The 22,861-nt window shown below is 41.7% G+C and overlaps 2 protein-coding genes across 2 annotated transcripts; one reads left to right on the top strand and one right to left on the bottom strand.

The window, feature by feature from the left end:
- The first annotated feature begins 84 nt into the window (after positions 1-84).
- LOC119318117 (serine/threonine-protein kinase RIPK-like) lies at positions 85-2,776 on the top strand. The gene is made up of 3 exons (XM_037592640.1): positions 85-773; positions 854-990; positions 1,865-2,776. Exons 1-3 carry the CDS (start codon positions 212-214, stop codon positions 2,564-2,566), a joined length of 1,401 nt encoding a protein of 466 aa, XP_037448537.1. The 5' UTR covers positions 85-211; the 3' UTR covers positions 2,567-2,776.
- Positions 2,777-2,934: 158 nt separating this feature from the next.
- Positions 2,935-20,092, bottom strand: LOC119318116 (protein OPAQUE1-like). The gene is made up of 38 exons (XM_037592639.1): positions 19,913-20,092; positions 18,672-18,821; positions 17,870-18,015; positions 17,637-17,793; positions 17,427-17,485; positions 17,076-17,232; positions 15,584-15,733; positions 15,298-15,434; positions 14,459-14,605; positions 14,286-14,387; positions 13,894-13,951; positions 13,664-13,765; positions 12,590-12,627; positions 12,379-12,505; positions 12,136-12,309; positions 11,830-11,961; positions 11,247-11,356; positions 10,444-10,504; positions 10,008-10,185; positions 9,405-9,610; positions 8,950-9,069; positions 8,250-8,348; positions 7,716-7,937; positions 6,970-7,109; positions 6,758-6,845; positions 6,538-6,588; positions 6,365-6,451; positions 6,037-6,207; positions 5,789-5,935; positions 5,159-5,311; positions 4,938-5,069; positions 4,761-4,831; positions 4,283-4,382; positions 3,993-4,049; positions 3,846-3,902; positions 3,685-3,765; positions 3,521-3,603; positions 2,935-3,377 (listed from the first exon to the last, which is right to left on the bottom strand). Exons 1-38 carry the CDS (start codon positions 20,033-20,035, stop codon positions 3,257-3,259), a joined length of 4,494 nt encoding a protein of 1,497 aa, XP_037448536.1. The 5' UTR covers positions 20,036-20,092; the 3' UTR covers positions 2,935-3,256.
- Positions 20,093-22,861: the final 2,769 nt, after the last annotated feature.

Genomic DNA, 22,861 nt, shown 5'->3' with positions numbered 1-22,861 from the left:
CCATCCATGGCGCCATCCGACCAACCCACCACCCCGCTATATATACGCGCACGCGCCCCACCCACCCTCCACACCGCACCTCGACCCATCTCGTCAACCCATCATCATCCACTCCCAATCCCCATTCCATTCCAAGAACGAAAAATCAGTTCGTTTCACTCGATCGCCAAGGAAGCACTCGACCTCCGTCGATCGCCGCATCGCCAGCACCATGAGGGCGTTCCTGAAGGGCTGCTTCTACCCGCGCGGCGGCGCCACGGACCCGGCGGCGGTGGCAGACGGCGACGAGGCGACCACGGCCACGGCCAAGGCCACGGCGCCGCCGAGGCCATCGGCCAAGAAAACCAAGAAGAAGTCGATGCGGCGGGCGCCGAGCGCGACGGCGCGGCTGCGGACGCTCTCCTTCGACAACCTGTCCCGCACGCTGGCCTCGTCGGGGATGCACGCCTTCACCGTCGCCGAGCTGCGGGCCGCCACGCGCAACTTCTCCGGCAGCCACTTCATCGGCGAGGGCGGGTTCGGGCCGGTCTACAAGGGCTTCCTCGACGACAAGGTGGTGCCGGGGATGCAGCCGCAGCACGTGGCCGTCAAGTACCTGGACGCCGAGGGCCCCCAGGGCCACCGCGAGTGGCTCGCCGAGGTCGTCTACCTCGGCATGCAGCTCAGCCACCCGCACCTGGTGAAGCTCGTCGGCTACTGCTACCAGGAGCACCACCGCATGCTCGTCTACGAGTACATGGCCCGGGGCAGCCTCGAGCACCACCTCTTCAAGAGTAAGAATTCGTCCACATACAGTTCTTCGCCGATTGATCACGCCGACATGGTTACTGATCTTGGATGATTTGTCTTGCAGATCTGCTGGCGAGCTTGCCGTGGGCGACGAGGCTGAAGATCGCGGTGGGGGCGGCCAAGGGGCTGGCGTTCCTGCACGAGGCGGAGACGCCGGTCATCTACCGGGACTTCAAGGCCTCCAACATCCTGCTCGAATCGGTGAGTAGCACTCCGTCATCCCTACCAACTCCGGCGGGCATGTCATATCCCGTTCACGTTCATACCTCCGTGTCCTGTGTATGTACACGGACACACGACTAGTTCGTCGGCGCGCCTCTGCACATACGATTTGATATGACGACCGTCTCCGTATCCCATTTCTGCGGGCGTACGTGCCAGCACGTTCTAAAACCAGCTGGTTGGCCGATCTCTGTCGGTTTATATTTCTCTAATGATGATCTCGCGGAGACTTTGATCCGTTGAACGGGCAAAGCCATGGACTTAACCTCTATTAATTAGTAGTATAAATACTTAATTACTGTTAGCCACTAACAACCACAAATTTGAATATGCGTATAACCAGTAGCCTTTTTTCCCGGTTGAATTATCTCAATTGTCTATGCCTCGGACGGGATCAGACAAGCATAAATGTCCCTGTCATTGTGAGGGGGTAGGAAACGTGCCCTCGAGGATAATACAAAATTGGCCTCTTCGTGTTCTTAATCAATTCTCCTAGGCTAGGCTATATTAGCACCAGCTAGAACGCACAAGAACACGAAGAGGGAGTAGGCTATATTAGCACCAGCTAGAACGCACAAGCTGTAGCCTGTAGGAGCTAGCCGGCCAACGTAGTCGCACCTGTCTAAATCAACCACACCCACAGCATACATCTAGTATGATCACCTAACCCAGCCACCTTACTTGACACCCCAGATAAGATAACCAGGTAGTACAAATGTCAAAATACCACACAAACAGTTCGGTACACATCCACCAAAACAACCGTGCATACATTTCACGTGTATATTACTGTTAACCAGTACACGTCGATCGACCGGTGATTCTGACTGTGTGTGTGCCTATGTTATCGCAGGACTACACGGCGAAGCTGTCGGACTTCGGGCTGGCCAAGGAGGGCCCGTCGGGGGACGACACGCACGTGTCCACCCGGGTGATGGGCACGCACGGCTACGCGGCGCCGGAGTACATCCTCACGGGCCACCTCACGGCGAGGAGCGACGTGTACAGCTTCGGCGTGGTGCTGCTGGAGCTGCTCACGGGCCGCCGGAGCGTCGACAAGCGCCGCCGCGGCCGCGAGCAGAACCTCGTCGACTGGGCCCGGCCCTACCTGCGCCGCCCCGACCGGCTGCACCGCGTCATGGACCCGAGCCTCGAGGGCAGCTACTCCGCCGAGGCCGCCGCCAAGGCCGCCACGGTGGCGTACAACTGCCTGCACAGCGTGCCCAAGAACCGCCCCACCATGCGCGAGGTCGTCGACTCGCTCGAGCCGCTCATGCGCATGTCCCGCGACGTGCCCGCCGGGCTGTTCGTCTACACCGCGCCGTCAGAGCCGTCGCCGGTGGCCAAGGCCGTCGCGGACAAGGCCGATCTGGCTGCGGAGGCCGGCGAGGAGACCAAGGACGGCGGCGCTAGCGCTTCGGCGGCCGCGGCCAGGAAGAAGTGCCAGCGCTCGGCCGTGCACGCCGAGAGCGCGGCGCCGAAGTACGCGAGCTCGGTGGCGGCAGGGAACGAGAGCCGGGGCTCGCCGAGGCAGAGAAGGGACAGAGGGGCGTGAGCAACGATGCCACGCGTGTGTTCATGTGTGCTTGAGATCTTTTTTTGTCCAAATTGTTCAAAGTGTACATAATTGAAAGAACCAGGATGCGTAATCTGTTGGTTGATTAATTTTATTTTCTTTTCTTGGTGATGTATTTGCATCACACAAGAGCAAAAAGTGTTAGTACAGAATTTTTTTCTAGGCCAAAAGGATGGCGTTCTTTCTTCATTTGCTCTCCGAGACGTTCCTTTTTTTTAAAACGAATCATCTGCAGCATATTGTTTGGTACAGGTACTAAAACAAGTTCAACCACTCCCATAGCTAATGCTTTCAACTACCATCACTTTTGCAGAGATTAGAACGCATCTGGTTACGAACGCGAAACATGTTCTGCACCAAACAGGACATTTTGCCACAGATGTACTCAATTTCGGGCAACTGCTTCGCATTTCTACAGTATTCTTTGTACAACATAGATAGCCAAGACAACAGGACACCCACGAAGCCAGGGCCGTTCGGCGTCTAGCAACAATTGTTGCTTTGGAACTGCATACCTACCACCCCCTTCCACCCTAGATCAAATTTGCCCTAGAAAACTAAACAACAGTACAACATTGCTGAACGGGTGCAACCCCATAAAAATCTGGGGATTAACTGATCTTCACGGCAGCCCAAACCTCCTTGTTGTTCTATTACACAGGGAGTGGGTCATGATGCCGTCAGTAGAAACTGCGCAGATGGATAGTGATGAAGAGATTCCGGCAGCTCCACATCCGCATAGTCTATCGCTGGGATGGCGATCGATAAATCCTCGGTCGAAAATGGTATGCTGCACCAAACAAGCATAAAATGTAAGTGCAAAATCGGCAACCACATAAACATACTCCACACTCTACAAACAAAACACGAAACTTTGAAAGGAGCATTTTCTACAGTGTGTTAAGCGGTAACTACCAAGAAAATTATAGCTACCTTAAATCGTCATCCAACAAAAATGAATTTGACGCGAGGTTCTGAGTATCTTTGTTGACCATCTCCCGCATTGCAGAAACGACCTGTAAAATCATAACATTTTCAAAAAAAATAACACAAGACAAAATCTGAAAGACGGAAGGTCCAAAGCTAAAAGTGCACACCTCATTTGATATTCCCTGGGTATTGTACTTGTCGTCCCAGTACATTGAGCATATCCTGTAGATTTGCCTAAGGCTCAAGGACTACACGTGAAAAGGGGCTGATTATAGTCTGCAACAAAATGATGGCTAACTGCAAAAACAGAAGCTGTACACAGTCTTACCGGGCAGAGATCTTGACTGATCTCCTCAAGTGTCTTCTTCCTTTTTTGGTGTATAACCTACAGTATGTAATAAGTGAGAAATACCCCAAGGCATAGAAGATGCAACAGAAATGACATGGAGATATTGCGTCTTGCACAAGCAATTACCAAAAATCCGACAGCTTGTCTAATATAATTAAGCTCATGCCAAGAAGTTCCTGCAAACTGAAAGTAAAACGGATAATAAGTTTGTGAAGAACAGAAGAGAAAATAAGTAGCCACACAGAAAGTGATAATTTCCAAGTGTTACTTTTTCTAAAAGACGAGATATAACAGGTAAATTGGAACAATATTATTGGACATGAAACGAGCGGAACCAGATTGTCAGGGTTTCTGTAGTCCACTTCCTGAATTATAGGCCAACCAGACAAGCAGAATGTAGAACTAGCACAACTTACCTCCTCAGAGACATCAGTAATCCATTTCTCCAGCAATGACAGTCCAGCTTTAACATATTCTCCATTGGAGAATGTACAACATTCACGCCGAAGAAGAAGACTGATGACACAAAAAATTTGTTAGTATGACTGAAAGTGAAGTAGAATCTCATTATTCTACTGGTCCCTTATCTGTACCATACTAACAAAGCATTTTCTGAAGTGTCAGTGTCCCATTACCTACAATTTTTTAACCCAAAGAATCCTATTTGTTCCGTCACATATAATAGACCCTTTCCTCAACCCAGAATTCTAGCTACAGTGATCTATTCGCAAATAAAAGGAACAAGATTTTACCATTCATTGAAGAGTTGTATTGTTTGTCAACTAATCTTAGGGGATCACTGTTGCAACACATGGCACTGGCTATCATATGTGTTGCTTGCATATTATTAAGACACAGATACCAAGTACTTCAAATTCTAATAGAAGGAACTACCTGTTGAAAAGTTGTATGTTGACGAAGGAGAATAACTGAGTGATCAGCTTACGTATAAAGAACGATGGCACCTGCAGCAGAAACATATAAGGTTACTAGAATCACTTGGATAAAGCTATCAAATCCTTTCTAGTGGAGAGTTGTGCCAAAATAAGAAGAGTTAAATGACAGGCTTACATGATTTTCACGCAGAGTATCCATAAGCAAATTTAGGAAACTGACAATGTTGTCCCAATGGGAGTTCGATGGCTGTTGAGCACCAACCCCTGGTGCTTTGGGAGCTTTTCCAGGTCGTGTTGATTTTGGAGCCTGACATACAATTTTTCAAAGGATACAAAAATGATCCAGTTGTACAATGCTGTCTGTAACCAAATCACAAAAGAGAGGAAGGTATATACCTGAATGCAGAGACTGAGAAGAGGTGATATTTCCTTTTTTAGATTATCCCTTAGTTGCCCAAAGATCTTTTCAACACATGCTGTTAGCTGCTGTTTGAATAGTATGGCTGGATACCTAGCATCCACTTGTGCAGTATCACCACGCCCTGCAAGCTATTGAAGCAATCTCAGTGTCAGGGAGAAAGAACATTGCTATTCTATTTTACAGAGATTTGCAAGAAAAACTACAAAGATTGACTAGTTTAGTAGTGCTAACATTTACAATATTTATGGCTGTGGTTATGCAGCACTTGATATCTATGTTTCCATGTGTAAATTAAGAAAGCGTACCCATGATTTTGCAAATTATATGTAATCTACTCCCTCCGTTCCTAAATATTTGTTTTTTTAGAGATTTCAAATGGACTATCACATACGGATGTATATAGACATATTTTGGAGTGTAGATTCACTCATTTTGCTCTGTATGTAATCACTTGTAGAAATCTCCAGAAAGACAAATATTTAGGAACGGAGGGAGTATATTCTTGCATAACTGTGACCATACCCAAATAACACTTAGTTCCAAAAGGATTCTTCAGCATATACTAGCTTTCAGAGCAAAAATGACTGGCAAGCTCGGTTCCTTACTTGGGCCAACTTCCCACCTAGCCCTCCAGCAGAGCGGCGAGATGGTGTACCAAAAAATCCGTTTGACCGTAGATTCTTCTGCAGAAGGCATAGCAGTGCAGAAGTATTGGACAACCAATAAGGTAATCTACCATCTGCTTCCTTTGCCTGGAATAGGAACAAAAATAAGAATATTAAACCTATTGGCTTCCACAAATGAAATGTCTGGTGCGAATAGCAAAACAAATGGGGGCTTCGAACGATTTTACCTTGAGAACATCGTTTATGGCTTCAATTACATGATCAAAAATAGCAGTCCTCTCTGATTCGAAAGCACGCCAATGTAGAAGGCATCTGTAGATGATACATGCAGCAACTGGTTTGCCATCCTTGAACCCTAAATTTTCCTTTATGCAACTTAACAGGATTTCATGGTTTCCCTGCAAGAAATAATACCATCACTAAAATACCTCAGAACTAAATTCTTACAAGAATACCAGAGAATCCTGAACAAACTATAAGCAATCTTATCTCTGAAGGCATCAACTGAATTCCATATGAAAAGAACAGTCAGATTAAGAACAGTGCTGAATTCACCTCATGCCTTTCAACAGGCAACCTTGCCCTCCTTGACCCGGTACTATGTTGAACAGGAGACAGATATTTTGTTGTTGGTGGAGTTTCCTACAATTTTACGTTTCACAGTTTCAAGTAGTTAGAAGGAGTATAAAACACTGGAGGTATCCAACTTGAATCAAAAGAAATCTTACAAATGTGCGCTTCTGCTCGCTGTTCGTAAGACTAATCGAGTTAGCAAATTTCTGCAATCAGGGAAACAAGTCAGTTAACTAACCAAAATGACAATGCAGCTAGGTTAGTACTCAAACTTACCATTACAAATACCACTAAGAAAAATAGAGGTGCTGGGACCAAAATAGTGGTGTGACAAATACAAGGCATGAAAATTAGAGTGAGCACAAAGGAAAGAACCTCAGGCAGCGGTTTTGGAGTAATGCTAAATGCCTTTTGCCTTAGAACATGATTTTCATTTTCCAAGTTCGTAAGTTTCTCCTGCAATCTGAATGCAGGAAGGCTAACTGTTAGATACTAACACTAAGCAAAAGAAATAACGCTCAAAAACCATAGACGCATGGATCATTCCAGAATCCTGCGGTTATTTATATGCGAAAGGGGAAACATACTTATCCAAATTTTGCTGGAGGCGGGTGCATTTTCCCTCCACATCTTTCAGTTTCTCCATCGTATCATCACTATTTTTACGAGCTGTGCTAAGTTCAGTTTCCAATAATGAATTCTTCTCCGATAATGATTCGACTATGTTCTGTGGAAGCAAGAGAGAACTGCTTCAGCGGAAGTAACTAATTAACAATCAGCAGAAGCATCAATGCTAGCATCAGTTAACAAGTCCCAAAAGGTCACTACAATTCATATTCAAAAGAGGAAATGGCAAAGCATATAGAACATTTAACGGAAAAACTATAACAGTAAAGCATAAAACCATAGTAGTTCCATGAATGAACCATGATATGTATGGAAAAGAAAATACTACCTCTGTTCACTTTTATAAGACGTTTTAGACATGACACTGTCCAAAACAGTACAAAGCAAGCTGTCTGAAACTTCTTATAAAAACAAACAGAGGGAGTACGAGTTAAGATCATGCACAGTGGCTAAAGTATTCAAGAACTTGAAATTTTTCACAAAAATGCATTAAGTACACCAGTTAGTTCATATGAAGTAACTAAAATATTCAAGAACTTGAAATTTTTCACAAGAATGCATGAAGTAACCTAAGAAGCAAACTGAAAGTAATCGAGAACTTGAAATATTTCACAAGAATGCATGAAGTAACCTAAGAAGCAAACCGAAAATGGAGGCAAACCAAACATATTTATGATAACATATTAAAATAGAGGAGACTTCAAACCTTTAGATTAGAGTTCTCCTTTTCTTCTTCTGCTTTCAGAATCTTGTTACTGCACAACATAGATATCTCTCTCAAAGAATCATCCAATTGCCTCTGGAGGATTAGATTTTTGTCATGTTCACTCCGGGCAGATAATTTAGCTGCAGCACATTCTGCGCTTAATGTTTCGATTATTTTGTCCCGCTTTGATATCTCCACCAACTTTGTTTCCTCACCAGCAGCCTACATTTGAAAAACCCATGCGTCAAGGAGCAAAAATTCACTATCATCGGAACCAAAATAAAGGAAAACTATCACAAACTCTGAACACTGTCACACCTGCTGACTTATTTACATTCATAGAACATCAAATGCAGGATAACAACCATAGCAGAAATGTTCAGAAAAACAACGCATTGCATATGCGAAAAATATTTGTCCTTATACTGACAGGAACAAGCATAACTGTCTCAAGTCTACGACATGCAGGGTAGCACATGCAAAATAAAGAAATCGCATTAAACACAAAAGCAATGAAGGCAGAGAAAAACATACCCGCATTCTCCTTTCCAGAGTAAGTCTTAAAGTAAGATCATCCAACTTTTTCTCAAGCTTATTCTTCGCCTCCCGGAGTGCGCCAGCTTCATTTGCAGTCTGAAGAAGTAATCATAGCATAAGAATACTCCCGATGGACGCCAATAAAACAAAGACATTACACAAGCTCGGGAATTACAGACAGTAATATTCAGAGAAGAAATCAGAGATAACATTAGATTGGAATGCTTTTCTTTTAGGTGTATATGGTTGTTAGGACCGGCTCTAAATATAAACAACATTAATCAGAAAAGCTGATAGGCTCCCTCTCAACCTCAGCGACTTAGCCAGCCTACCCACATTCCTCAAAGTCATACACCTGTCTTCAAGTGACCGAGTTTAGACATGAAAATTCACAAGAAAACAGCGTTCAGAAGACCCTCGCTTCTTGGACTTAACCTGGCCCTCAAGATCTTAGCCATGTCTAATTAGGATTTCAGACTAAACCGCACAGCCGCTGCTTGACATGGTGCTGATATGTGGCTCCCTCAAACGAATCGACAATAACAAAGGAAATTGCGTGGTGTTTTAGGAAAAGAACAGATCTTCAAAATACTTAAGCTGGGTACAGCAAATCAATGTTATTTTCAGTACTGCTAGAAACATGCCAATTAATTTATTAGGCCATAAATAAATTACAGAATTGCAACCAGAAAAATACCATTCTGAGTTTCCTTAGCTCCCTTCTTGCAAGCTTTTGTCTCCAAGCACACTGAATTGCTATAGTGGCTTGCTTGTAATGCTGGAAAAGCATGGCAACCTTCCGTTTTCTCCAGAAGGACTACAAAGTGGCAACAAGAAACTCATGTCACATAAATTCAATAATACAAAGTGTTACCTCTTATAAGCAAGTGATGACATCACTACAGTATAACATCCAGTACCTTCCTAATACTCCAATTAATCTAGAGGTAGATGGCCAAAAAAATTAACATGCTTATAATGTAGAGGATCTTACGAGTTAAATTTTTCAACTAATTGCTTGCTAGCATGGCAATTATCCCCAGATAATCAAGTTATCTTCTACTAAAATGGTATACTTGCTTTAAGTATGTTTGCTTTCTTGCACAGTGTGCATATGTGTCTGTGGTGTGGGGAGGGGAAGATGAGGTGAACCTGTATCACTAACGCAGCCTTCTGCTCCCTGATGGCTGAGAAATAGCGGCGGGCAATAAACCCTCGAATACAAGACTGGATGAGCAGAGCTGCTGAACATGCTTCATGGTAATTCCGCTGTAACAGTAACCTTCTTGCATACTTCTGAAGAATTATGGCAGCCGCTGTTTCTCTTCTGATCTTATACATTTTCCTTGCAAAACAACCTGCAGTATCCTTAGAAAATTAACAATCAGGATGTACCAGCAATTACCAAGATAACACAGTTCATACAAAATGCTTACAGACCTAACGGATAAGATTCTTGTAATTTGCATTCCATGAACTTACTAGGCACAAGAGTACGGAGCATAATTACTTATCAAAATTCAAGAATAAAAAGATAAAAAAACTACACGTACCAGCAAACTATTTCTATGCCTAGTCAGTGGTCACAAAAATTTATCACTGTGGCAAGTGCACAATGAAGTTTGATATCTTAGGACATCGTTTCTTCTATTTAAGCCGATTGCATGAAACTGTATATGTTTATCTGAATTCAGATTGCAGGTTGGCGCCGTACAAGATAATAAACATAGCAATTGATGAAGGACACATATTTACCTCTACAATATGCTTGTATTGAAATTGAAGCCTTCTTTGTTTTCACAAACTCTTTGCGGGCGGCGAATGTTCTGAAACAACTTTGAATGCGCCGTGCAGCATTGTCCAAAACCTCAGCACGACGCACATCTAGTATCGCGATTTGACCGGCTCTAAGGAAGACCTTATTTCTACCAAGCTATCAGGTAAACAAAAGTGTCAAATTCTTATTTTCTAAACTTGAGCTGATTTATTAGTAAACTATCAATTGATACTTCAAAAGGGAACAGAATGAGAGTGTGCTGAAAAATGCAAGGGCACTTTTTGGAAATTACATAATCAATTAGAAAAGCACAAATGAAGAATAATGGGCAGACTCTATGAATATGTTAATCATTAATATCATAAAAATATAAGGAAATGGAAATAATATAATATTATCAGGCTAGAAGCTTACTTGAAAATTGTTAAGCTTCATTTTTTCAAGAACTGCCTCTGTCAATGCCCTTTCATCATGACTGCATAATTGTTCATATTTATCAAATAATTGACTCGTTTATGCAAACAGATAAACTCACCTCTTTTTCACAGGGCTTCTCATAAACTACTAAATTTGTGGGCACTATAACTAACATGATGAGACAGTATGTAGATCAAAGTTGGCAATTTAGCATGGGACGAGCAAACAAGCATGTTGGCAGCCATTTGAGATGGCATGGAGTAGTTAATCTGCCTATGCCACATGCTGATTCATATAGACTATAATAAAAGCACCGAATTATTCCACGAACAAAATAAATTAACAGAAGCTATGCAAGAATTGGCTTCACCTACAATGAGTTGTAACTGACAAGGGCATATTGTATCAAAATGGCACCACGAATGGCTTAACTACCAGAAAAAACAATTGTCTTCGACAAATTACAGATTTAAACTCATAAGATAAAGATTGTCCGTAAGGAACACGGCCATCTAAAGTCACAGATAGCAAAACAGTGGTGTTTATCAAAGTAAAATTATATCAAATTCAGCACAGGCACAAAGAATCTGTTCAAACTAAAACAGTTGAACAAACACTCTGTTACAAAAAATGTGTCCACATGAATCGCATGTTCTGTACTTCGGGTCAAGATAGCAAACCCCATTAGCATTTAGCGCAAAAGGAGAAGTTTATTGTTTACAAAGCGGTGCAGCCAACATTGCACATTGTGAAGCAAACAACTTGAACCAAATTAGTTGCATAGTGCATATATTAGGTACCTTCCGAACATCAACTCAGGAACTAGGACTCCGAACCGATCAACAAATTCAGCATATGTCCTTCTGGTCGGATAGCCAGCAAGACTAATGCGAACAGCCTCTAAAACACCCTGCGCCACCACCAAATTACAATATTAGGGAAAATATCACCAATAGATCATGCATGTATCAACAGATGGTAGTAAAACAGCATCATTTAAGTAGGCTCATGATCTATATCTTGAAAGGGCATTATAGAGCACAATCACTTAATGATAAATAATTGTCAACTTTTAAGTGATCTCACGTATGTGGTTCCAGATACATGCTTGAGATTGTAGGCCTCCTCAAGTCATATGCAGGTATGATGTAGTTACAAGATGAACTAATGAGTTTGGAAAAGGTTGGCATAGCAGTAACAAAGAATTTGGCATAAGATTGATCCGCCTATTGCAAAATGTATGAATTAAAGCAGAAATAATCAGCATTAAGTCAGGCGTCAAACAGCTACAACATTTTTATGTGGAAAGATGCACTTATAACAAAAACAATGAAGAAAGACCAAAAGAAATACACTATTTATGCTTAAGGTGGAAATTCTTACTCCACAGCGAAGTTGGTGCAAGACACTTTGATTTTCAAAAAGCTGAGGTCGATTAACAGAATTAGGCTTCACACAGCGTACATAGTGAGGTTCTGTCGAGCTCAGCGTTTCCATGAGGGCTTGAAGTTGTTGCTATAAAACAGTGAATATAACATACCAGTCAGAAGAGTCAAAATTTTGAAGGCTTGTAGCTTGGTGCACATAAATTGACAAGGCATAGCAACCAGATGAAAAGAAAGTCATAGCAGATACGCATATTACAAAGGCCAAACTTAAAACAAAATCAATTGAGCTTTGTATTGGTACCTTAAATCGGGAAGCAACTGATGAGAACTTGTACGACGATCTTAATGACTCTTCTGGCAAAGAACTAAAAAGTCCAGAAACAAGTGAACATCTTGAAGATGATAAAAGATTGCAGTGCTCTGCAACAATATAATCCCGGTTCTTCTCCAGAAAAGAATCTGTTTGATACGTAACCTACAAATGGTGGATTCTATCATAGTCAACACATGACAAATTAATCAAATAATCTGGCTGGTGGCTTACCTTCCCAGCATAGTGAGAGATGGTAAAATCTGTTTCTGAGAACTTGGTCTTCTCAAGCCTAGGATGGGAAGACAAGTTTCTGAACATCTTTGATGCAAAGGTTGCGTGAGTAGATTTTGGAAACATACTGCAAAATCAAAGGATAACTCAGAATAGGAATTTGCTTGTATAAGTATAGAACTTCCATGGATAAATAAAACCAAGTATTTACCAAGCCTCATCCAGCAGTGCAATAATTCCAATAGGTTTCTGTTTGGAGAATATATGATAGAATTAGTCTCAGATGAGCACAACGTAGCATGTTATCCAGATCAATCAAGGGGCAGAAAGATGATGGCAAAGCAGTATTTCAATCCATTCGAAATATCAATTATTGAAGGCCAGTGAATGCAAAAAAAAGCAACGCCTAACGTAAGCATGCACAACTACCAACGAAAACATACATACTGTTTATACTTTATACATTAAAAACTCTGTATTTATTACCTGCACCGGTTAGTAATAATATTGCAGATATTAACAGCTTGCAGAATGGATATATTTAACAACCCTTTAGGAAACAGCGGCATTTCAGTGACACACACTTACGTCACCTTCGCATTATCATCCATTATACCGGGTATTGACCACATGATCAATGATGCTATTTATTCCATGAGCAAAGACTTTACAGCCTACGTAGTTCAACCCCGATAACATTCATTGGCCAGAATAAAAATAAAGACACCAAAATCTTGGGAGGATGGAATGCATGCTGTACACAAAAAGTGTTACATGATAGATAGATGATTATTTCCATCACCACAAACCTAAAACCAGGGAAGTGAGGGTACCATGAGTGATTTCAATATAATTAGATGGTGATGAGGACATTTGATGTCAGGTCAATACTTGCAATTAGCGAACAGGCAGTGTGTAACATTAAAAAACTGAGACCAACCAGGGACCCTTGGTGTCTTTTTATAGAAAGAAGACAACCTGAGGCGCCATGCGGAAGGTAAGATTCGAACATGGGTGGGCAGCATGCACACTTGCACTTCTATCCAACCAAACGACACTCAGTTTCCAAACATCGTCAGTACACTGATGCTTGAGGCATAAAAGAGGTCACTCAATCCAAGTGCAAACAACTAAACACAAGGTAATAATCTAACCACCTAAAACTGAGAATATGATAAGAAAATCAACAAAATAAGAAATCTAGCACGCTAAATCAAAATATAAAATGTGCATTGAACAACGACCACTTCTCATTAACCAAAATTAGCAACGGCAATGAAACAACCTTTTCGATCAAATCCAACATATCTTGATTGTCAATGAATTCAATGTAGCTCCAATTAATTTTCTCGCTTTTGTACTCCTCCTGCTCCATCTTGAATACGTGCTGAGGAAACACACGTGTAGCATTTGATGTTAACGAAAACAAGTGAATTAAGTATGCAAGGGCACAGTATGTTGCCAACTTGTCATCCATTAAAGAGACGTCGTTCTACCTCTGGCACTGGAACATACCTCATTAAAATGTTGCTGAAGCTTTTCATTGGCAAAGTTGATGCAAAACTGCTCAAAGCTACAGACATAAATGAAAAAGGAATACCATTTAAGAACCAGACAGGAGGGCAAATTCAATATTTAATGCGACCGCTGGTGGCTAATTATTGCATGTTTTTAACAACATTTTCCAAAGTAGATAGTTATAATATGTGCAAAACAAAGAATAACTAAGCAGAAAGAGATTCTGAACCAAAATAATAATTTTGTGAAAAGTTGGCAGTCAGATGAGAACAGACAATAAATATTATCTTAAATACACATAAATCGGCAAACTGTTAAAAAATGCTTAAAGCAAACAAACTATACTATATAAGTGATTAACGTTCATATCAGCTCAGCTATTTAAAGACCTGTTGTGTTTGAAGCTTTCAAAGCCATAGATATCCAAAACACCGATTTGTGCCTTTGAATCAACATCTTGACCAATTGACTTGTTAATATTCTCAACAAGCCTGAAAACATAAAAAATGTGTTACCATATGCAAGCATACAAAACTTATCGAACAAGGCCGAGAGAAAATACCAGTCAAATAGTCTTGCATATACAGTCTTTGCGAGAGCATCACGATTAGCCGCTGCTGCAGCACAATCTAATTCTTTTATAATTATTCCTTCATTGGTGTGTATAGACCGGGTACATAAAGATGAGACCAACACATCTGGATCACACCTAATTCAAATAGCAAAGTGATACTATAAACAACGATTTTAATTAAAAGGAAGATATATAAAGGTAGTTTCCTTCAGGTCCAGAATATGACACGATTACTGCTACGCAAAAAGCATAAGATTCATGGTAGTAACCAATAATGTTACGCAAGTAATAGAACATTGCATGGAAGGGAATATGAGATATATTTGTGCATACGTCAAGATTCATTGATGCAAACGTTCGACACATTCTCATTAAACTGTGGTTCATTCAACCTTCTACAGAACTGGTGTGAGAGCTAAAACTACAATTGCAGGTAGTTTAATATTATAAACTAAACTGATTGTGGATTCAGTCTTCACCAAGGAATATATGTTATGCACAGTTACCAGAGAGATGCCACTTACATGCAAGCACAGATAAGGAGATTCGATTCAATTGAATATAAATACATCACGTATGATGAGAACTAGTTTTAACTATTTGGATATTCCCTAATATAGGATATAAAGAGTATCCTCTGCTGGTCGGCAAAAAACTAGGGGCCAATTCATCTACATCCATGACCTCAACGGACAGGTCATTTAAATTAAACAGTTAACAAATTTAGGACTCAATGTAATTTTCTGTGACCATGATTAGTACAGACAGATGAGGATTATGAAAACAATAGATGTGTTGCACACATGTGCCTAAAAATAAATTCATACATGAGTAGTGTAGCTGTCATTTGGAGGTGGAAATTTGATGTTGAATCTTTAATTTTCGACGAATCAGAATCCTTTCCCGGAGAAAACTCAATATTGCCAAGATGGAGAATGGCTGCCAATGTCCGAAAAATAGCATCCTGTATATAAAGTACAGCGTACACATTCATTTCTTATTTTCTTACTTAAAGAAGGCAAAGCTACTCAATATAAGTACTGTAAAGTAAGCTTTTGGTTAGTATCGTATTTCCAAAATAACATCTGTATATGGACAGGTCCTGTTAGAAACCTGATCGCTTCTGCTGATTCCGACAATATCCATTGCCCTTTTTGTCTTCCAGTACTCATCTTCATTATTTATCCCTTCCAATTCATATGTCTTGCTTTGATTCAAGTAATGGAAAGTGCTTGCGTGCCCAAGCTTGTATAACTCCGCATCCTTCAGAAACAAGGCAAGATCAAAATTAACCTCACAGCTGCATGGCTCCAACACGTGTTTTGATTGATGACAGCACAATATTCAGTATACACGAACTCTAGAATACTATCCAATTCATATTTAGTATACACAAACTCTATAATACTTCCATCCTTAGAATAGGAGTTTTGTCTCCAAATGCGCACAATGAAGCTTATTGAATATTGACCACAAATATACTAGGGAAGAATTTCAATGAGTCGCGTGAAAGTAACATTAGCATCTGTCATTAGCCATATCTATCAGAATCAATTGACACAATTCTACATCATGACCATGTCAAAGTATAAAATGAAACTTATTTTGGAAAGACGGCCATGAGAATAGCATTTTTTACATATCTCCAGCACGATCCTTCTCTTCACCAGATAAATTGCATAAGTTAGGTCAGACAAATAGCCCAAAAGTCAGGATATCAAATTATTGATAGCCTAACATAATCCGTATCAATAGACATTATTACACATCTGACGGATACCATGGAAGTAACAGGTTTTTGAATTTATATAGATAAAAATCATAATACAGAACAGATACAACCTCCATACTTCTCAACCCACCAAACATCTAAACCTCTGATTACTGTGAATTTGGCTAGTTCAAAAAACGCATATCTCGGCAACACTATACTCAAATGAAATACCAAATGATTGCAAGTCCAACAGTCTTGTGAGTATATACCATTAAATCAATAAATCATGAAACAAGGAAACCAGGGATGAATTTGCAATTGAGTACGACTATAGAAGTTCATGCCCTTCAATCTCTACTACTTATAAAAGGCCGAGTTCCATTTCTTCTAAAGTCACCAAAGTTAGTGTACCCAGAACAACTCACACCCCACGATCTAATCCATCTAACTAAATCTAAGAGCTGGTATTGCTTCCATGGTCTGCCATCCAATCCAAGGGCTAATATTCAAGGTTCTGCCACAGCCCCACGCACGTCCTGCCCCAATCACGTAGCCACGACCTCCCTCGCACAATCCTCCCCTCATTAATAGCATACCCAATATCCATGCTAGCACTAACCAATTGGTTACATCCTACGTAATATCAGCGTGCAATTAAGATCTTGTCAAATATTTGTTTGTAATACAATTAATATACTGCCTAATATTAACATGAATTGCATGTTCATGATTACTAGTTATTATTGTGGGCTTGACTTTTCGGTAAAAAATATGTGGGCTTTAACAACTTCGTAAAAAATTCAGAGCCACGCTACATAGCAGTGGAACTCATATAACATACACGAAGGTAACAAGTAAACAAATTGCAATAGTTGGTACTGGTGCACATACCTTCCCCGATGCACATAATTGATAAAAACAATGAAAGTTCCTTTCAGGATCAGTAATTTGCACAACACGAGATCTTTCCAGAAGATAAGTCCTAATTGCAGCTCCGGATATTCTACCACTTGTATCAAACTGAATCTCAACAAATTTTCCAAACCGGCTGCAACCAAGACGGAATTATAAGGTGATATTATATAAAGAAACTTCTAAATGGTTGAGTTTTACGAAATAGTAAAGACATGAAATGTTCTCGAACTTATTGCCACTTGGCAGTTATCAGTTATTTTCTAAGTGAAGAACACATCTGAAATATTGCACGACCCAGTACTAAGCACTGTGGGAGTAAAGCCTCACCTCGAGTTGTCATTTCTAACTGTTTTTGCATTCCCAAATGCCTCCAAAAGTGGGTTAGACTGGAGAGAAACAAATAAAAACATTATAAGATAACGCCTTCAACATTCCCATTGTGAAATCAAATACTTCACAAAAACAAAAAATGGAATGGGTCAATGGAAAGACTATGGTTTCCAGCAATCACTGGAAATAACGTGGGGTAAAACTTACTTCGAGAACTTGTTGCTCAACTGATCGATCATCAAGAACAGCTCTGCCACCAACATATGTGAGATACCGCATGATGAGCTTTGTTGTTTCAGTCTTTCCAGCACCGCTTTCACCACTAACTAAGATTGACTGGCTCATGGAATCATTCAGCATAGCCCTACATTTCATTAATAAATGTCAACAGTATATTATATTTACAGGTCGTCATGACTGAATCAGAATGTAGCACCCACCTGTATGATGCGTCAGCAACCGCAAAAACATGCGGACTCAACTCCCCTAACTGGACACCCTTATATTGCTCCATCATGTACTCGTTGTACAGGTGAGGCAGCCTCGTGAAAGGATTAACAGCAATCAAGATGCTTCCAGTGTACGTCTATCTCGATAAAGACAAGTGGAAAAGATGTCATACAAAGGCTCCCGTAACTGAAGCAGAAAAACAGAAGTGCACCAATTTACCAAGTCATGTCAACGAATGAAGAAGAGAAGACTCAGAAGAGATTATAGTTAATGATTAAACTTGACAAATCGGAGGAACAGGATTCGTCCCAAGTAATTCATCACAATTTTACACACGTTAATGCCTTTCATCCTATGCATCTTTCCATATAGAATTACATAGTAGTATATGCATGAAACATGTTTCAACATTACCATGACTGGATAAATATAATTGCCGCAAAGCCTTGGCGCAGCGGTAAAGCTGCTGCCTTGTGACCATGAGATCACGGTTTCGAGTCCTGGAAACAGCCTCTTGCACAAATGCAAGGAAAGGCTGCATACAAAAGACCTGAAGTGGTCGGACCCTGCACAAGCGGGAGCTACGTGCACCAGGCTGCCCTTTTTTAAACACACCATCGAGATGAGAGATGACCTTCCAAAGTATCCAATTTGATGAGACGTTTTTCCTATGTGTTATAGTTTTAATACTGCATATATTTCAGTTTTAGTTTCAATGGATTTAGCAGGTGCCAGATTCACGTGATAAAAGTCCTTTCCATCAAATAAACGAAGTGCTAGTAAACTACTTACATATATCTCATTCAATGCATATCTTCGCTTCAGATTGTATAGAACACCCGGTTCATTAAGATAGGTCAGTTTGGTCATGTCATCAACATGGCCCCCACCGAGATTTTCATCTGTGTCCCTAGGCAGCAATTTCTCCGGTAAAACTGAAATCTGATAACAAAAAGAAAGAAAGATAAATTTCCATCAGAATAACCAAAACCAGGTCTTTGTAAACTTGTTAGACAGGAAGACAAATCTCAAAGATACTTCTCAAATTCTGTTAAAAGTGTTGAGCAAAAAATCATAGTATAAACTAAAATCCACCACGTAGCAGATAGCATAACATAATCTATCTGTGGACTGGACTCAAATTCTAACCAAGTACAAGCCCCAAACAGCTCATTAAGAGGAGGGGTTCGAAACTAATGCTACACAAATTTGTACCCATTATATGTTCTTGGTAAACATTTAAAAAGGCCAAGTTACCTACAAGTGAACGTGTCGGACAATCTAATCAAAACAAAGAAAGGCATAAGATCAAAACAAACAAGCAGCATAACTCAAATGCAGCTCATACAGATAATGCTCAACTGATGCAATCCCCTGCCATCGAAGTTCAAAATTGATCAGCACTAGCAATCCAGGGTAACTTGCAGAACTCCGTGTGTTCAAAAGACCATACAATTATCCAAAAGTACTCTTACTGAAGCTTGGAGCCATTTCTACCACAGTATAAGTCAGGCAAGTAACAACTCCTAACAAAATTCAAATCTAAACAGTAAGTATTTCAAATTCTGATCGAATATACAATAAACTGTAAATGCTGCAACCTACAATCCAAATTTCCAACTAGAATTATCCGCTGCACTTTCAGGACCCAGTACAAAGTCGTACCGACAAAGCTACGGATTCAAATTAAATACCCACGAGAGTGGGCCTACTTCCGCCAATTTGAATTGGCTTCTCCTCACCAGGGTAATTTGCACAAAAACAACTCCAAACCATTTCAAAAACAGGAATAGTAGGCTAGTTTTTTTAACAATCCTCTGAACCAAACTAACGCCGGAACTCAAAACCACTCCCCGGCAGACTCGAATCTAACAGCACGCAAACCGGTTCCACGTGACCAGTGTCCACATCCGCAGCCACGCTCGCGTCCACGAGGAAAAAAATATCCAAACGGCGCGGCGCAAACTTCAACCGCACGGAATGGGGGGCGACAGCGACAGAGGCAGGGGAGGAGGAGGAGGGATTCGCGGCACCTTCTTCCGCTGGCTGGTGAGCACGACGACGGCGCTGCGGTCCTTGGCCTCGACAACCTCGGCCTCCACCCAGCCCTCCCCCTTCTCCTCGACCCAGACCTTGGACCCCTTCCGGTAGCTCATCCCGCCGAAACCCTAGGGGGCCGCCCCGGGCCCCTCCCCGCCCTAGGCAGACCCTCTCCGCGGAGGCCGGCGGCGCGGGCGGCGGCGAGCGCGAGGCGCGCGGGGGGGCGGGGCCGGTTCGGGCGCCGGGCGTGAGCGGCGCGTGGCTTATCGGAGCCCCGACTAGAGCGCCGCAGGGTGGACTCGTGGGCTCATGGCGAAATTTTTGCTTTGCCTTGGCGCTTCTTCCCTCCCGTGCGCTTTCTACTAGCGGACGAAAAGGCTATAGGAGTGGAAATCTTGAATTCTTCCGGGTGGTTTCTGAAAATGTGCCTCGCGGACGTGGCACCGGAATTTGAACTGGCCAGGGCTGGATGCGTCATTTCCGCGTGCGCGGCAGGCGCTTTCAAGGCGGTGGGCCGGCGGCGGGGCCTACGGGCAGAGGCTGTCCTCTTGGGTGGGGAGAGGCTGCCTGGGCCCACGGAGAGGTCCGGTCGGTTCAAACCGGCCGATCTGGCCTATTTAAAACTTTACATTTTTGAATGCGTGGTGCAGTTTTCAGATAGGCCCCTGGCGTGCTCCGTATTTAGTAACGTGTCAAGGGCGGATGCGTAAACGGCTAGGTTGCGGATGGTTGTTTTTTAGAGGAATCGTGTCTGTATGTGTCGTGTAAAATTTAAATAGCCTTGCGGAGAATCTCATTTTCACTTTGATCATTGTAGGATACGAATAGAGTTCTAAGAAAAATAAAATATGACTTCAATATTTATAAATAAAACTTACTAATGTAGATACATGTACCGTCGTGTCGACAAATCTAAAACGGCTATCGAAATACAGAAAAATCCTACAATTGGCACCCAAACAAGTTTTGTCCAACACGACAACCATATGGATTACAATGAAAATTACTAAGACGGTTTGATGCTTATTATTGCATCTTGAGTCGAATGATTGGGACTATTACATTCGATTGCCGATCCTAGTTCAACAACAAAATGATAATTGTGTATGCCTTCGGCATAGTAGATACTATAAATGTAGTTCGGAGATGTAAGATGGCTTCTTTGGGAACAAAAGCTTTTCATTGGATTTTAGCGAACCCTATAAAGCGGTGAGTTTACGCAACATTGAGCCAAACATGTGTGGGGACAAAAGGAGTTTTAAGTGAACTGTTGCATTAACAACTCATGACTAAGCGGTGTTACTTGAAACACGAGGCTTATTTCTCCACCGACTTTCCTTTTCGTGCACACCTGCTAGAACGCTTTTGTATGTTCGCCACCTCTTGTCAGCTTCTCTCGGCACACCATGGAACACTCCAGTCCAATCAACACACATGGATGGATGAGCTTGCTCGCATGCCTCACATGATGACGTCTCACCATAACTATTTCGGTCCCTCTCGAACATCTCCTACCCCACCCCATCCCACCACACGTGAGTCACACTTGTACCTATTTGTTTCTATTCATACTCAACCATGACTGTGTGTCACTCTAGATCTAGAAAAGCTCCTACAATGAGCTTGAGCTCACATAGACATGCATTGTCGACAATGCCACTCTCTTCTCTAGGTAGAAGCAAGGATATTCTATTGTATGAGATCGACACCAATGTGTAAACCGATCATTATTTCACATCAAGAAAAACGAATCATAAACCATACGGTGATTTGGTTTCCATCACAATTTTTGTGCTATGATTGGATCATGTCGATTTTCATTTATACTTGTAATATCATTTGGATAAGAACTTGATATGAAAACATGACCTGACTAGATTTTAGCCAATCAACCTGAGTTGTTCAAAAAAAATGACAATTGAATGAGTGGCCACCTAGCACTTTGTGAATGTGCATCTGAGAAGGGTACAATCATTGCCACGTGGGTGGTTGACCTCACTCAGAGCAAAAAGCATAAAACTACTACATTTGGGGCTAGGGTTCCAGAAAACTGCCACTTTTTTAATATTCTCTAAAACCTATCACAAAATTGGTTTTTGATCTTTAAAAGTACTAATGACTAAACGGTTAGTTTTTTTAGAACACTAAACGGTTAGATGTTAATAAGGTTTATGACAAGGAGAGCCCACTCGTAAGTGTTGACTACTAGTTGATCGCTAAGGCCCAAATGTCAAAAACCCAGCCCATTAATAACAAAACATGGACTGTCACGACCCGAAGGTTCGGAAATAAATGTGACAGTCGCCGTGTCCTTATGAGTTGAAGAACACTCATAAGCACACAAGGCATGAGTAGCATATATCAGAACAACAGGGCACAAGTAATACTTTAATTCCAGCTTATTCTTTACATAATAGCTTACACCCTCACTTAACCAAATAATAGATAGTAGGCCAAGTGTTCAACCACGTGCATATGCACATGTATTGATAGCACTTCCTCTTATTCTTCACTGACTTTATTTAAGGATTAAACAAAGACTGCTAATTTTGACACCCTGGCCTAGGCGTCGACTTATTCCTCATGCTCCTCTAACTCCTCACCATGCCCACTTCCCGCGCACTCTGTGCATATCAGAGGAAAAAGGAAAACAATAGTGAGTATGTTGGGACATACTCAGCAAGAATATAAGAATGCAAGAATTAGTAGGTTGCAAGTTGAATGTGCATAAGGTAAAGATGCTTCAGCCTCCTGTTACCTTACAGGAGCAGGATGGAATTATACCGGCGCAAACCTATAGCAATAATCTCTGCAGAGACATACTAATAACCGTCGTAATCTCCACCAATGGTAATACCTATCTCCGGGAATCACGACGCCGAGTCCCCTACTTGTGTGAGGTATCTTCCATCTCACACTAGTACCGACTAAATTAGCCGCGT

This window comes from Triticum dicoccoides, chromosome 6A, assembly GCF_002162155.2.
Source record: "Triticum dicoccoides isolate Atlit2015 ecotype Zavitan chromosome 6A, WEW_v2.0, whole genome shotgun sequence".
Lineage (NCBI taxonomy): Eukaryota > Viridiplantae > Streptophyta > Magnoliopsida > Poales > Poaceae > Triticum > Triticum dicoccoides.
Note: the sequence above shows the minus strand (reverse complement) of the source record. Positions and strands in the feature narration are given on the sequence as shown.

Coding starts and splice junctions, on each gene's coding strand:
- LOC119318117 (XM_037592640.1), top strand. CDS start 212: ATGAGGGCGTTCCTGAAGGGCTGCTTCTACCCGCGCGGCGGCGCCACG. Junction 774..853: donor CGAGCACCACCTCTTCAAGA/GTAAGAATTCGT, acceptor TTTGTCTTGCAG/ATCTGCTGGCGAGCTTGCCG. Junction 991..1,864: donor CCAACATCCTGCTCGAATCG/GTGAGTAGCACT, acceptor ATGTTATCGCAG/GACTACACGGCGAAGCTGTC.
- LOC119318116 (XM_037592639.1), bottom strand. CDS start 20,035: ATGAGCTACCGGAAGGGGTCCAAGGTCTGGGTCGAGGAGAAGGGGGAG. Junction 12,310..12,378: donor TCTCTCACTATGCTGGGAAG/GTAAGCCACCAG, acceptor CACCATTTGTAG/GTTACGTATCAAACAGATTC. Junction 6,589..6,757: donor CTCCAAAACCGCTGCCTGAG/GTTCTTTCCTTT, acceptor CCCTGATTGCAG/AAATTTGCTAACTCGATTAG.